The sequence below is a fragment of the Melanotaenia boesemani genome, chromosome 9 (assembly GCF_017639745.1).
Source record: "Melanotaenia boesemani isolate fMelBoe1 chromosome 9, fMelBoe1.pri, whole genome shotgun sequence".
NCBI lineage: Eukaryota > Metazoa > Chordata > Actinopteri > Atheriniformes > Melanotaeniidae > Melanotaenia > Melanotaenia boesemani.
This window is the reverse complement of record NC_055690.1, coordinates 18,397,278-18,413,769: the sequence shown is the minus strand read 5'-3', so window position 1 is coordinate 18,413,769 and position 16,492 is coordinate 18,397,278. Positions and strand designations below refer to the sequence as shown.

The following is a 16,492-nucleotide window of genomic DNA, read 5'->3' as shown; positions in this document are numbered from 1 at the left end:
AGTGTGCTTCTGCTATGAAAAGTGGAAAATACGATCTCAGAAGAAAACTAACACAAAGTTAAGAAAGTTTGAAAAAAATGGTAATGAAATGTGCCACTTTCTTAAAATCTATTAAAGATTCAGCATTTTCTCTCAACTTTATTTATTTTACTTAAATATATATTGTTTTATTTAACTTTTTTGTTTTGTGAGCTTTTGGTCAGTTCATATTGAACAAATTTAAATCCATTAGTCTGCCTTTTTTCTAAACTAAACATGTATGAACGTTATTGTTGACCTTCATGACATCACAAGGCATAGATTTAAAGAGGGTGTATGTTTTGGGAACATCTGGGTTGCATCACTGCTATTTGTAGATAATGTAGTCCTGTATGGTTTCTTCACAACATGACCTTCATTGGTCACTGGAGCAGTTTGCAAACTGGGAAATGGCAAGGATTAAAGGCTATGGTTTCAAAGTGTTCATAGCTCCATCAGAACCAGGGATGAGTCTGGAGTTTAAGTATAATAAGATCTTCTTCAAGAATGATGGCAAGTTGAAGCAAAAAATTGGATGGGACTGAGTTTCCTTCACAGGCTGGCTTGATTCAGCCTTGGGGATATGGTGAGGATCCCTCCCTACAATTTGATGCAACTTGAGGAGCATTATCTTACATAAAAAGGGATAACCGCGTGGTTAGTGGACGACCCACTCCACTGCTGGAGCTTCATCCTGAAGATGAATGCTTTTGCTGACCTGAAATGAGGTAAGTTTTATCAGTTTCATTGTAATTTAATTGAAAGATTGAATAAATTATTTGAATGTCAGACTGATTTTTTGACTTACAGCAAAACCCTGAGGCTCCATTAAGCTGCTTGAGTAATCTCTCTCTGGGTTTCTCTGACATTCAAGCTGCACCACCATCCTGCCAGTTACAGGAAATTGTCAGGTCCTACCTTACAACTAGCTACTGGGTATTCGGCACACATTTGGTCAAAAGGTTGTTTAATTTCCATGGATATCATTTAGAATTTCTCATAATTCTACACTGTGGGGTTTTTTATCAGAGGATTTAATCCGAGGTTGACGAATGGTCCTTCCTGCAGCTGCAGTCACTGCTCTGACCGTCCTGTAGCTCATTAATTTCCTGCCCAAATATCAGTCTGTGTTGTAACCAGCAGAGAGGGGGTGTAAAAAGATCATTTTATTTTTAGGTTAATCAAACCCACAGGCTGACTCAATTATAAATCAGATGGGAAGTGAAATTAAACATGCAGAAATAGTTTGTGAATGTCCTGATAATGGTCACTTGGCTGTTGCATGATTAGAAAAAGTAAGTTTATTCCAGATTTACATTCACTTTCACCCCTTCTCTTGCTTAACCAGATACTGCTGCAGATTATGCACTGTGCTTGCAGACCTGCTGTTCAGAGCTAAATATAGTTTCCCATTGGCAATATCACACATGTGATCTCTAGCAGTGCAATGAGATTGCAGTGTGCTGCATATAAGCTGTAGATGTTCTTAACAGACCTGAACAAAGAAGTTCATTATACAGTATCAGTCTAGGGCTTTCAAAAAACATTTCCGGTTCCAAAACACCCCATTCAAAAAATGTCAAGTCCAAAAACTCCAGCTCAAGACTTTATAATCACTAGAAATGAACCAGTGACTGACATCAGAGTTGCGCTGTTCATCTTTTCTGTAAATTCTAAGATTGTTTCATCTGATCAAGACTGATCAAGAATCAGCAAAAGTGTTAAAGTGTTAAACAGCAGTTTAATAAGCATAATCATGAATTTACACAAGCTTTACATAAAATTTCAACACTGATAAAATGAATAAGTAACAGTTCAGAGTAATAAAACGCATGAAGAAATTAAGAGATGATGTGTTCAATAATCAAGTCTTTGTCACAGACTGTTTGTCTGTTTGTCTAGAGTTTAGTTTACAAGACAAACATGAATCCAAGCATTTTTATTCCTTTTTCTTTGTTCAGAAGGGATTTATACACAGGGTATAAGAATTTATGATGATGAATTAAAAAGTTAAATGTAAGGTAATAAAAAGTTAATGGTAAAATAAACAAACAAAACAAAAATATACCTAACAAGTTGTTTGTATGCTTTTTTATTGATATGGGCAGATATTGTTGCATCTGTTCGGCCATCATTCAAATTAAACCTCATATTTATTAGTTTAAAATGGAAAAAACGTGTTATAATGTTTGCCTTATACGAGCATCACTTCAATCTGCATGTCCTAAAGTGCTCTTTCTGCTACAGGAAACTATTGCACATTTGACTTAATTACATTTGTCAGTAACTAAATTAATTTCTTTACTAATCAAATTTTGTACAGACACACCCCAAAATAAGAAACTTTATGTCAATTTGAAAATGAAACATATTGTGGTTTATACAAAACATGTCAAAATAAGCTCATTGAACAGAAGAATAGGACAAAGTAAAGTCACACGAGACATTTTTATGCTTTTATGTATTAATTTATGCACATTTTTGTGGTAATACATTATTCTACTTTTGCATTATTTTGATGCAGGGCTTTATTTAAATATTAAGAAAACAATATTTATAAGGTTTTATAGTCCACTAGATGGCTGTGAATACTCTCTCCTCCTCTGAATGTGTGTTTCACACATCCAAAACCTGACAATCAAAAGTGACATCAACAAAGTAGACACACTGATCATGTCCTTATATATTTATCATTATAATGCTGCTGCTGCTGATGATGAGAATTGTTATTACAGTGATACATATATGCATAATCATCTACGTCAGAGATTTCTTTGAGAAAACCAAAATTAAATAGCCTACATTAAAAAAAAACAAAAAACAAATCACCTCAATTCATGTACTGAAATGCTTCAGACTGATGTAAACTGATTACTTTTGTTACTGTCTTTGCTTCCAGTACTAGCTCGTTATCATTCAATGCTCATGTTGAATGCCCACGCTTATTCCCAGCACATGTCATTTAGTTCCTGTTCAGAGTAAAGTTTGGGAAAGTGTGCTGTCAAGATGGTTTTTTATATGCTTTGTAAAGGGAAAGTGCAGTTTGAAAGAGATTAGAGAGCAGGATGTAAGAAATGACAGTAAGCACAATTAGGGAAATGTGATGAATGAGTTAGCAAATACTGGGCAGAAGTAGTTTGTTACAGAAAATAGAATTTGTGGTGTGCATGAAACTTAATGACAACTGCAAAACAAGTCAAACTTCTCAGCATTTATACAGCATTGTTCTTTAATTTGAATAAACTTATGGTTCCTTTTTGAAGATTCTTTACAACCACTGCCATTTTGACAAATTAATATTTACAGGTACATTAAATTCGCTGCCTTGAATTCGGCAGTTACTTACTGTTTCTGATTGTGCTTTGTCTGGTTTGTAGCGTGCCGTTATAGGAGGGCTTGACACTGTGATCTATTTGTGTCATTTCCAGTTGTGTTGACGTTGCTGTGGGAGATTCAATGGTAGCTTTGCAGAATGCGGCTGTAAGTCTTCTCCTGAACACCTTGCACAGGAAGACATAGATAAGCGGGTCCAGACATATATTAGTTGCTGAAAGCCACAGTGTGGTTTCCTTGGCGATGTAGAGTGCGTTCTTTGCCTGGCAATGACTTTGCATGCTGCGTGTTTGGGTCAGCGTGTAAGGAACACGAGCAAAGTGAAAGGGGGCAAAACAGATAAAAAATACTCCCACCACCACAAAGACCTTTGCTTTGGTTTTGCGACTGGCAGCCTGGGATCGGCTCTTTGAGGCTTTGTATGACTCATAGACTTTCTTGCTGATGAATGTGTAGCAAATCACCATCAAGGCAAATGTGCCCCAAAAAACAACCTGGAAGTAAACATCAACAAACCATGAAGCGAGACAGGAATCAGTAGAAATTGAGTACTTGAAATGACCGTTCATTATTGCGTGAATTATGCATGTTGACTTTCTTTCATTGACTTAGATTAGAAGATCATTACCATTTTTTTTTTAATAGCTACCTGACAGAAGTAGTTGAATCCCTCGTGCCACAGCAGACCAGCGTTGCCCTTCATGGAGGAGCACTTGACTTTGTCTCCAGTGATTTGTGGTGGCTTATTGCTGAGAATGACATTGGGTAATGCCAAGGATAACATTACCACCCAAACAGCTGCACTCATCACCTGGCCAACTTGAACCCGCTGTAGGGCACACTTCCCAAAGGGTCTGACGATCTTCAGGTAGCGGTCCAAGCTGATGAGGCCCAGTAACAGGATGCTGATGTACATAGTGATGTAGAAGAGAACAGCAGAGTATTGACAATGAAAGGCGCGCAGATGCCAGGAACCCACACCTGCATCACTTAAGACTTTCACAGGGATGGTCAGGGTCATCAGCAAGTCAGCCACCACCTGTTGGTAAAGCATAGCTAATTTGTTGTAGTTGTTTTTTTTTCTTGATTTGCATTGATAAAATGTTGACCAAGGGCCATAGTTACTGGCTTACCACATTTTTTAGAAATACAACAAATGTTGAGGTGCTGGGGATGGTGAAGAAGATCCATGCAGCCAGGGAGTTTAGTATCAGAGCAACTATAAAAAGGATACTGTATAGACAGGGAAAAACCAGTGATGCTACTCTGGTATCCATAACACAATCGATGGAAGTGTCAGACAAGGTGCTGTTCATCTTCTGGTCTTCAGCTGACCTTTGATGAGATTGGGAGAAACAACGTTAGAAATAAAATATGAAAAGAATGAACAATGAATAATGTTGTCATTGTTACATCCAGCTTCCCTGGCTGAGTAATGTTTTTCTTTCCAATCATGGTGTTCAATTTTCTGTTTCCAGTTTAATTTTGCGTACTAACGTATTGTCTGATTTCAGGCATTTGCACTTGCTGCGCTCCTGCAATCAGCATATGCCCCAACCTAATGTGTTCTACCTGTGTCTCTTTCTCTTCCCCCTGTCTGTCTCTGTGTGATTATATACTCCTTCCCTTGCAACCATTTTCCTACCAGTTTGTCTCTGTTTCTTATGTGTCCAGTATTATCCCCCTGTTGCTTCTACTGTTTTTGACATGGCTTGCTTTGTGTATTTTGCCCTCCACTTCAGCCCTTTGGATACATTTGCCAGCTTGTTTTTTATCCACCCAGTTCCCACTTTGGACTGAATTAAAGGACATTATTTAAAGTCTCCTAATGTGGAGTTTGCATTTGAGTCCTTCCTCCTTGACCCGGTTTTATGATAGTAACTAGAACATATATCAGCCACAGCATCAATACCATCTGGAAAAAAAGAGGTGAGCACCATTTATAATTTCATTATGAGGAAACGTTTTGTTAGGGAAACTTGCATGCTCCACCCAATGATGAAGCAGACCTGCACCCTCCCACAGCTACAGCACATCCAAATGACAGAAGCTTCCACCAGCAGAATCAAGTGACATTCAGACACAGCTGAGGAAACACAAACGCTGATCAAGCCCCACCTTATAGTCCACATGACCCAAAAGATACACTAGCAAAATGACAGTGCTATAGGACAGTCCTGTGTCCATGCTACCAAGGATCAGACCTGGAAAAGTAGTATGAGCAAGACCTCTGGATTTGGAATGTGGGATATAGCCACATTAGTCCAAAGCACTGAAAAAGCTTAGAAAATTGTCCAATAAATGCATTTTTTCTGCTTGGTGCCTTCAAGAGACAGCTTACAAGTCGGTGTAATTTATGTTTAACGACTCCAAACATAGTACAATGTAACGGAAAAATGTGTTTCTCAGTGAAAGTCTCATTTTGTGTCATCACAGTCACTTTCTATACATTAACACTGCTGATATTGCCACAAAGACTTAAAGGAAGAAAGGATGGGATGCTATAAACCTTCATATAGGATACTATAATTTTGACATCCATACTGCATGTTTTACACAGTCCTTTAATTTTTCTGCTTCAGTCTCTTATGGTTAGGTTAAAATATTACAAAATACATGGTTAGAATCAGAAAATATTTATCATTAATGCCAATGCACTTTACCATCATTGGCTGTTATTCCTTCATCCTGTTACATGCATGCTGCCTTACAGAAAACAACAGGCTAAAGATGTTACTTGTTAAAGTTATGGAATGTGAAACTATATTGTTAATATGGATAAAAGTACATATTACACTTTTGTGTTGAAACTGAGCTAAAACTCACCTTTCTTGAATGTCTCATTAGAACTGGTTAAAAAAAGGAAAATAGTAACTGAAGGTATCCACTTTAATTTTCGAGATGATGATCAACAGAATTTTTTTTTTAATACTAACTTGATATTTGAATACTGCTGACTGAACTCAGAAGTCTTAAAAAACAATTAAAGAATAAAGTCAAAAACCTCAAATGTCAGTCTCCTTCTGCCTGATAGTATATCTGTCAGGTCTTTAGTTCTCACATAGAAAAACGAGATCAGGTACTATGGCAACTAAAGTATAATATACATTTAAACTTTTCTCTATTTTAGTTTTCACATCATATGCATACTTCACAACAGAATTCTGTCTTTATACATCATATTAACTGGTATCTCATCTGAAAGAGAATAAGCTGATATCTGAGTCTTACCTTTGTTCTGTCTGTATCATAAGTCACTGCGGACATTAGAATAATAACGAGAGTCAAGAAAAAGACAGTATTTCACAAAAAAGAAGAAGTGAAATATCCAGTTCCCTTTTTTTTCTTTTTACCAAAAGGAAAGGTAAATGAAACCAAAGCAAAAGAAAAAACAAAACAAAAAAAAAAAAAAAAACAACAACAACAAAAACAACCCAAATTAAAAATAGTAGATCTGGCTCGTAAAATGACTTTAATCAGTAAAGTAATAGTAAGTCTGATCTGAAGTTTTTCCCTCAGTGTTTCCCCCCTACTCCCATTTGACATTTAAGTGTGTGTGTGTGTGTGTGTGTGTGTGTGTGTGTGTGTGTTTAACGCTCTTACAATGGGTGGTCTCTGGAGCTACTGTGTGGCTGTCTTGTCACAATCCCAGTGAGTTTGCCAGTCTTCCTCCCGGTGAAAGACCCTTTCCTTCCTTGCTTCCTGTTCCAATTGTCTGCTGAGAGGCTTGCTCTGCTCCGTGCCAGTCCCTCTGCCTCCGCTAGCTTACGTCAGTCTCAGTGGCTGTTGACATGTAAAAGCAAAAGCTATCAACTCATGCCTTGATGCAAATGTGGAGACCTCCTGCACAATGCTGCACCTCCCTACATATCAAAGCTTATTTACCCCACCTCTGTCTGTTTTATTCTCAGTCAGCAACCATTACAATTTGTCAAAACAAACCTGTGGGTTTAGTGGGTATGACATGCTTTTAACTTCTCATGCAATGCTCTTAGTTCTTTTTACATTTGCAAGTTATACCATTATAGAATAAGTTTTTTTTACACAGTAATTTTGTTTAAACTGTTGTTTAAATTTAATGACTATATTAAGTCTATGCTTTTACATCATCATGTCTAACCTAAAAACTGTCAAATACAACAAAAAAGTTGATATTCCCCATCAGTTTTATTTCCTTCTGTCCCTCTTGATAAATATAGTGTTTTCTGAGAACATCCAAACATGACTTCCTGTGTGATTTGCCTTGGAGCTCAGTTATGTTACACAAGGGAAGAAAGTGGCTTAAATGCATGTGTTTACTACGGCATAGTCCACAAATGAGTGTTGTTTTCTAGTCAGAGTCTTCTTTGCTATAAACTATACATGGGCTTGTGGTTCTCCAAGTTCACAACGACTTAATGTTTAACAAGATCACCGGGTGATTTATGATTTTGAATACACCACAGTGCTGAGAGATAAAACTTACCAAACCACACTTCAAATGGGCAATGATGGACAGTTTTAGAAAATTGTGAATAAACTAAAGGGAGTTTTTATGGTTAATAGAAGTGTAAGAATAAATGTCCAGTGAACAAAAAGCAGTAAAACTGGCTTTGTTGAACACATACTTTATTGTCACAGTTAAATGCTGAATATTTATTTGCAGGAGAAAAACAAGCATTTGCAGAAAGAGCTTTGGAACATTTGCAGAGCTCCATGCTGTAACAGCACCCTTTAAAAGAGCACATTGTGGGATGCAAATGTCAGTTTCAACCAAAGATATTTTGAGTGACACAAATTCTGATTAAAAACAGCTTCCAGACCCACTTCATACACACTGAAACACAACGTGGTTATAATAATGTCATGCTCTGGTTTCTTTATCTTTTCCATCATCAGTGTTTCTTGGCTATGGGTCCAGGCTATCTAGAGCAACACTTTGACTAGTGACATAGCCGCAGATGCCACACATATCAAAACATTGTATGTAGGTTAAATCATACACTGACATTTGCTTTACAAAATCTGATCAAACACCTTTGTTTAATTGAGCATCAGTGCCTCTGTGAAAGCAGATGGGTCAATTTACTGGACAATTCCTGGAGCACTTAGGTGTGTTTTAAAACAATGCCAAGGAGGAAAACCATCAGCAATGAGCTTAGAAAGGTAGCTGTTGCTCAAGTACAACATTTAACAGCGAGAAAGATTATTCACAAGTGGAAAATGTGAAAAACAGCTGCCAATTTTTCTAAGAGTGGATGTCTTAGCAAGTCCCTCCTGAGGTCAAATTGAGCAATGTTCAGTGAAATTTCTAAACACCCAAGAGTCACATTAGACTCTATAGACCTCATTTCAGTTAGCTTTTCATATGTTAAAGCTCACAATAGGAAACAAAAAAAGAAAAAGATTGACCTGCTTGTTTGGAAGGGTTGCTTGGAAAAAGCCTTTTACTCTAACATGAACATGACAGCATAATTTTGATTAGCTAAGTTGCCCCTTGAAAAAAAAGAAAGAAAAAAAGAAAAACCCCTGTATAACATCTTGTTGACAGTGAGCTCGAAGTTAAAATGTCAAGCCTAAAAGTGATGATTTGCTTTGCAGCCAAAGGACCTGAAAACCTTGCAGTCACTGAGTTGAACATGGATCCCCCCACAGAATATTCTAGAGGCTAATGCAAGGCCATCTGTGACACAGTTAAAGCTGTGCTAAAACTGAGCCATGTGACAAGGTGGTGACCACATGTCCAGCAGCAGGAGGTGCTGGGACCTTTAAAGTTTGGTGCAAAACAGAAAAAAAATCAACTTAAGAAATCAAGAGCAGGCATTCCTACACAATGATGAGAATAGAAAATTATTACTTTAAGTTATTGCTCCTAAAGGTGGCTCTACAAACTATTTAATCACTGGAGTACATATTGTGCCTCATTATGTGTAATATGTGTTGTGCGTGTGAGGTTGCTTTGACCTATTTAGATAAAACCTCAGAATTAAAGGGTGGCGTCAGTTTGTTTTCACATGATTGTACTTCTGATCTCATGCTGTTCAATTATCCTAAAAATACCATTAACAATTTTTTTTATAAAGCACAAAATGCGTTATAGTATATTATATTAAACAACACAACTTAAGCTAAAGTGTTTTACAATAAAAATTTGAACAAACAAAGAGCAAAAACACAAGATTCTATTAAAAAAGTGAAGCACAACATGGAAAATGAACATAGAATAAATAGATCAAGAGCAGCAAAACAAATTCCAGTTAAAACACAATGAAAATGTTTCAAATCTTTGATGATTGATGTCCTGTAGCTACTTTAACTGAGGTAAACACATTTTTCAGCATTGACATGAGCTTCTCCTTGAACTCTCGACAGAGGAAGATGTAGAGAAGAGGGTCCATGCAGATGTTTGCTGTAGCGAGCCAGAAGCTGAGTTCCTTTACAAACGTAGTCAGCGTGTTGGTGTAAGAACACTCGGCATCAGAAGACTGACTGACTTGTTGAAAAGTGTATGGGATCCGGACTAGGTGGTACGGACCAAAAGACACAAAAAACACAACGATGACCAGAAAAACACGGAGTTTGATTTTCTGCTTTCCCTGGCTGTTTTTGCTGCCAGAGTTTCGATAAGACCGGATGACTTTGTTTGTGATGCAAATGTAACAAACTACAATGACCACACTGACGATCCAAAAGAAAACATTGAAAGAAAGTGATGTCTTTTCATGGAACTTTATCCCTTCTGGTCCTTTTAGGATCATACAGCTGCTGATCTCTGTCACGTTGACTGGTGATTTATTAGTTAAAATTATATTTGGTAAACCTGTACCTACAAACATAATTACCCAGACCGAGCCTGATATTACTTTGCTAAAGGTCAGGTTCTGACCGAGCCAGTTTTGGGGCATCATGATCTTAAAGAAACGGTCCAGACTGATAAACCCCAACAGAGTGATGCATGTGTACTGAGTGTTGTAAAAAATAACCAGAGTAAAACGACATGCTGAAAAAGATAATTGATCCCATATATCTGGCAAGTTGCCTGCAGCTATGACTGGGATCATCAAGGTCATAATAATGTCAGCAGCTACTAGATTTTTCAGATACACCACGAAGGTAGTGGTAGATTTAAGGTGCAGAGACACCCAAGCAGCCACAACATTCAGGAACAAGGCCACAGGGAACATCACGAAGTAGAGAGCAGGGAGTACATAAAGATTGTAAGGTAAAACGTCACATTTTGTAACATTGTAAGATGTCTGGTGTGATGGTGTCACTTCACCTGAGAAAAAAAGAGAACAACACAGAATTTACATGTTTTTAAGATCAGAGTTCACAGTATGTTTACTCTTTTTGCAGCATAATTCTTTGCTTATTTTGTCTTTTTACGTTTCCATCTGAGGACAGTGTGTTTTTAGTTCTATACTCACTCTGATAGCTATAAACGTGTGGATCGATGTAATCATCCATCATCCGCCATTTATATTTGATCAGGTTGCAGACTATGCAAAATAAATGAAACAGTATGTTATTTATCATGCTTCTGGTTGTCTAGATGTGTTAAAAGAATTTTAATTAAAAAAAGTGACAATTGCATTAATCACTTTTCTGGACCTAAACAGGAAAGTCAAACAGAATAGATTTGAGAAGAAACTTAGAATTGAGGGCAGATCGTAGCCTCATTTGCACTGCACATCCTTATTTTCTCATTAAAAAATAACAAAAAACAAACGTTTCCAAATTTGTGTGAATGATTTGGTTACAAAAACTTTTATGGAGGGTGAGATGGATTGATAAATCTTAGATAACTTTGAATAGATAAATTTGTTAATAAACAAAGACTTCTTCCCTCTCCTTTATTGAACATTGATGTATTTTATTACATGTTGGAATTTTTGGTCTGTACCGTTAAAAATAAATATAAACAAAAAAATTCAACTAAATATTTTTAAAACACATGCATCGTAAAATGGATCAAAACACACTGTTAAATGTTGGGAGTAATATACAGAAAATATGAAAACGCCTGTTTCAGAAAAACCCATAAGAAAAGAATTAAATCATCTACAGCTTGACAGACCAAGTATATCTACGACTTTGTACAAACTAAGTGGCAGACTATTTTTCAAGCAGACCTTTTTCAACTACAAACCTGCTAAAAAATAATGCAAACATTATAAAATGTGAAAAGAATCGCCAATTGCTCATATGTTTTGGATTCCTTTATTACAAAGTACAAACTTGTTGAAAAAACTAACAAAATTAAAAATTGAAGTGGAGACCCCTGATTGAGTTGACAGAAAATGACCAACATACTTTACAAAGACGAATAGAGAAATAATAATTCAAGTTATTAGATATATGAAAACTTGACATTGGAAACCTGTTGTTTTAGGGGGGCTGTTTTTAGTGTTACAAGACATGCAACTTCATTCTTTTTCCTTTTAAATGAATCTATTTTTTCTTTTTTATTTGACAATGATGTAAAGATCTAAATATCTGATTGATATATTTATCTGAAATAATGATAAAAAAACATATATATATTGCTAACAACATACCTTTGATGACTTGATCCTCTCCTCTGAAACACAGGCAATGAGATGGATCGGTGTGATCATTGCGCTGGCACGGTAGGTGTTTAATAGACACAACTAATTTCCCTAGTAAACAAATCAAAGTTTCAATTGTGTTAAGGCGGGCAATTTATCAGGACGTATGCAAAACACATTAAAAACTCAGTGGTCTTTTCTAAATACAAGACTAACATACATGTAGCTGATAGTGAAAAACTGAAATTAGAGCTGAGATTTTTTGTTTTTTTCTTTGTGCAACACACGACCCAGACATTACTGTCAATGCCTCACCTTTTATACTGTGTTTAGACAAATAATTGTCAACACTGCAAGGTTGTTTAAGAACAGGTACTTTTTAGCATTATCTTCATACTGTGATTTATTAGTATTATAAATATTTTACATGCCAATACTGACACGCCATCAGCCCCGTGCATCATCTTGTTATTAAAGTATTTTTTTTTTCTGTTTTACTGACAGATTTTACACTATCATAATAGATATTACAGAAATTTGTGTTGATATGTGGGTTATCCATTTTGATTTCCTATAAAATAACCATACTAAGGACATTCAAACTGTAAAATAACACATATGGAATCCCTCATTTAACAAAAAAATATTAAATATATTTAATATTTAAAATGTTTAAAATATATTATAATATTTTAGATTCTTCAAGCCAGCAGGCCTTTGCTTTGATGGTAACTGTGAATCTCATTGGTCTCCAAGCTTTCAGGATGAGGTAATATCCTGAAATGCTTTTCCACCACAAAGTGCAAACAAGGTAGGATAGGCTTGTGGCTGATGCTTTTATAGTACCTGAAGACTAAAGATAAAGTGTGAACCAAAGATGTAAAATTTGAACCCTTTGGGTTAAAGAGCAAATTTCCACTGATATAATGTCTTGTGTTTTTTGTATTTGCCTCTCCCAGTTGCATTTTGTTCAGGAGTGGTTTTACTGTGATAACCTAACTCGGACACTTTCCAGCTGATGCTTGGTTGTGTCTGCCACTTAACCTTTGTGAAGCAGTTGTGCAGAGTAACAATTCCACAGAAGATGCTGTGAAAAAAAAAAACGTTTCAGTTTAAAATAGTAGTAGGAGCTCAGGTGTTTTAACAAGGACTGTAATCATCTTACTGCAGCTGTGGATGTTGGTTAGTTGTAGAATGTGTATCATTTCAGGTCAAAATGTTGCATTTAAAAAAGTTTTGTAAGCAGCTCCTGAGACTAGAAACTCTAATGAGCTTATCCTCAGTCCTCAAAAGAGCCACACAGTGTACTTGTGATTTTATACTCACTGACTGACCTTTATGTCTCAACATAATGACAGACTGATATGAGGTACCGTAGTTACCAAATTAACCAATCAACTTTTGACAAGGAATATATATTTATTATTTTTTTTTAGAACACTTTTGACAGATATGATTGCACATGTATCATTTCATTGCATACATACATATAACTAAGTGTAAAATTTTATATATATATATATATATATATATATATATATATATATATATATATATTTTATATTTTTTTTTATCAATAACACAGTATCACTGTACATGTATATGGGTGAAGGTGGTTCATATTGTGCAGCGTTCTGAGTGGCTGGACTAAGTATTGTCTAAGGCGCAGTGTTTTACAACTCTATATAAAGACTAACCAATAAATATGTTTAATAAAAAACATAAATAAAAACAGAAGAATATGCTCACATGCTAGTGTGATTAAAATAAATTAAAATGAAAGAAGAAAATCACATATATAGGTGGAAGGACAGTCCACGTAATATCTTGTTTATTCAAGTAGTCACTACTTTTATACTTAACCATCACTGAGACTGACTGAGACTTGAATTTGTGAACTTGTGTGACTTCATCCACTTTATTTAGAACAGAATAATAAATGTGAATAATATATTTTCACAAAGATAATGAGATTAAGTTCATGGATTACCTCCATATCTTTTTTTAGTCTTTTTTTTAACATCTGTAGATGCTAATCCTCATTACGTCACTAGATGGCTGTACAACACAAAATTTTAAAACTGACATTGCCTCTCAGAAGTTTTTCACCTTACATTATTTTCTGTATCTCTGAGTTCCAATCAAATTATCTCACATTCTTTAATATATATATATATATATATATATATATATATATATATATATATATTAAATATTTACAATTAATTATTTACTTTCTTCACTGGTGAAAATGTTCTTTTTACAGAATCTAATACAGGTTCTGCTGCTTTTCATCACATTGGTTAGTTTTTCTCTGTACTCTTTACACAAGTAAATGTAGAGAAAAGGGTCTAAGCAGGTGTTGGTGGAAGAGAGCCAGGTGGCTAATTGGTGTGCTACAATAGCTCCATCACAGTCATTAGAGGTTTGATACAGAAGGAGATGAAAGCGTAGTAAGTGAACAGGCACAAAACACACAAAATACACTAGAAGGATCAAGACAACCCGTAGCTTGGTCCTCTTATTTCCTTGTTTGTTGTTGCTTCCAGATTGTCTGAAGGACTGGAGGACTTTCATGATGATGCAGATGTAGGAAAACACAACCAAAATACTCACATTCCAGAAAAGTGCTTCCGAAAAGGACACAACAAACTTGTGATGACTCAAGCCTGCTGGACCTTTCAGGGACAGACAGAAGTTTCCTCTGTTATTATAAGGAGGCTGATCAGTTAGAATAATTCTCGGTATAGCTATACTACCAAATAACACAACCCAAACCAAAGAGGACATGATATTGCTGAACAACACATTTTGTCCCAACACCTTTCCACATGGTCGAACAATTTTGAAGAAGCGGTCCAAGCTGATAAGACCAGTCAAAGCGATGCTTATGTACAGACCGGTGTTGAAAATCACATCGGTGTAACGGCAGGTGAAGGCCCTCAACTCCAATGATGCACCAGGTAGCATGCTTGCTGCCCTTGGAGGAAATGTTAGTGTTGTGAGCATGTCAGCCACCATCAGGTGTTTTAGATACACTATAAAGGTAGAACTGGACTGAAGGTACAAAGACACCCAGACTGCAACTCCATTGAGTACTAATGCAATGGGGAATGTGAAGAAGAAGAGGCAAGCAAAAACCATATTTGTGGCCACAGGGTTATACGTAGCACAGTCAGGAGAGGCATAGGATGTGTTGTTCTGCATCATTTGGATCTGTGAGAGGACATAAAAGGATCAAATAATTACAGTAAATTAAGCGAGTAAACAAAAAATCACTGAACTCTCTGGGCCCTGTAGTCCAGACCCACATGTCCATCAGTCATATCAGTGTCAGATTCTGCCAGCGAGGGACAAAGGGAGGACTGACTTCAGAAATTAGTTGGAACGAGAGTCTGCCTGATTTGAGACTGCAAATTGCCTCTGCTTTACATTTTTTCCAGCTTTCCCAGCTGTATCTGATTTTCATTTGTCATTAGTTTAAAAAAGCATTTGTAGCTGTGTTTGTTTATGAACGCCCAGCCAGAGTATTTGAATGCTTTCATTACTTTATACTTCCATGTTTGACACCACGTAATAGAAGTTACTGTATGTAACTACTGGTTTTATTTTACCCACTCATAAAAAAGACTTATAAATTCATCTATTATTTATCAAAATAGTCATAATTTTATAACTCCCAGAATCTATCAATCTTCAGTTCAGTTCATCTTTATTTGTATTGCACGTTATTTGTGTAGCATGTTATTTCAAGCCTTTAACATACTGTTCTGTAAGGAGACATGTCGTATAGCCATCTCTTAAATTTGTCACTAGAAAAACTTCTTCAGGCTTTTTGAAAGTGCCTTTAAGCCTATTTATGACACATTTTTAGCTTTCTTATTTCTAAAACTGCTCAAAGTACAATGTTTTCCTGGTAATACATAAAAAAAATGAAAGGTAGCTCAAGATTTTGAACTTTGTGTAGAAGGAGAAGTGACACAAAACAAGTGCCTGTTAAATGTAAATTCATTTTGTAAGGGAAATGAATGTGGAATATTGCCACATTATTTTAGTAAAAATCAATGAAGAAATAACATGTACACACATAAATACACATAAACAGTTAACTCAAGTATAAGCTATGAGGAAAATGTTTCTAGAATATTTCTGTACCTGCTCAGTTTTATTATTATTGATGATCTTTTTGCTCTTCATTCCATTAAGTCCCATTAGTGTGATTGCTCTACTGATTTAATGCGTTTCCTTCTTTTCTGAAAGTTGTAATAAGTTATTTTCAGACACTCACCACTCAGGATTGTCATCCACCCTGGGAGAATGATGCCTTAACATAATAATTTTGATGCTTGTCAGCCTCTTGAACCCGCAACATGCAAATCTACCAACAGGGGGGCAAATTCAAATGATACGTGCTATGATAACCTTTAGATACTCATGCTATATATATATATATAGATATATATATTATGTTTTAGATCATGCTAAAAGTCAATATATCTGTCTTTAGATATGTACTTCATTCATTTCAGGTTTATCTTTTTTTTTAAACTGAAAGACTCAGATCTTTTTGCTATGTACAATTTGTAACACAAAGCAGCACACACACTTGGAAA

The 16,492-nt window shown here is 35.9% G+C and overlaps 1 protein-coding gene across 2 annotated transcripts; it reads right to left on the bottom strand.

Moving 5' to 3' along the window:
* Positions 1–1,745: 1,745 nt before the first annotated feature.
* On the bottom strand, positions 1,746–7,143 carry p2ry13 (purinergic receptor P2Y13). Of its 2 annotated transcripts, none has more exons than XM_041993881.1 (4): positions 6,955–7,143; positions 4,485–4,686; positions 4,001–4,390; positions 1,746–3,845 (listed from the first exon to the last, which is right to left on the bottom strand). In XM_041993881.1, exons 2-4 carry the CDS (start codon positions 4,665–4,667, stop codon positions 3,357–3,359), a joined length of 1,062 nt encoding a protein of 353 aa, XP_041849815.1. In that variant the 5' UTR covers positions 4,668–4,686; positions 6,955–7,143; the 3' UTR covers positions 1,746–3,356. The 2 variants fall into 2 exon arrangements, with proteins under 2 accessions (XP_041849815.1, XP_041849814.1); XM_041993880.1 differs by lacking the exon at positions 6,955–7,143 and adding an exon at positions 6,583–6,714.
* Positions 7,144–16,492: the final 9,349 nt, after the last annotated feature.

Excerpts from the sequence above, each read along its gene's own strand:
- p2ry13 (XM_041993880.1), bottom strand. The coding sequence starts at position 6,602 with ATGATACAGACAGAACAAAG. Across the intron at positions 4,391-4,484 it reads TTGTATTTCTAAAAAATGTG|GTGGTGGCTGACTTGCTGAT; the intron begins GTAAGCCAGTAA and ends CTTTACCAACAG. Across the intron at positions 3,846-4,000 it reads GATTCAACTACTTCTGTCAG|GTTGTTTTTTGGGGCACATT; the intron begins GTAGCTATTAAA and ends GTTTACTTCCAG.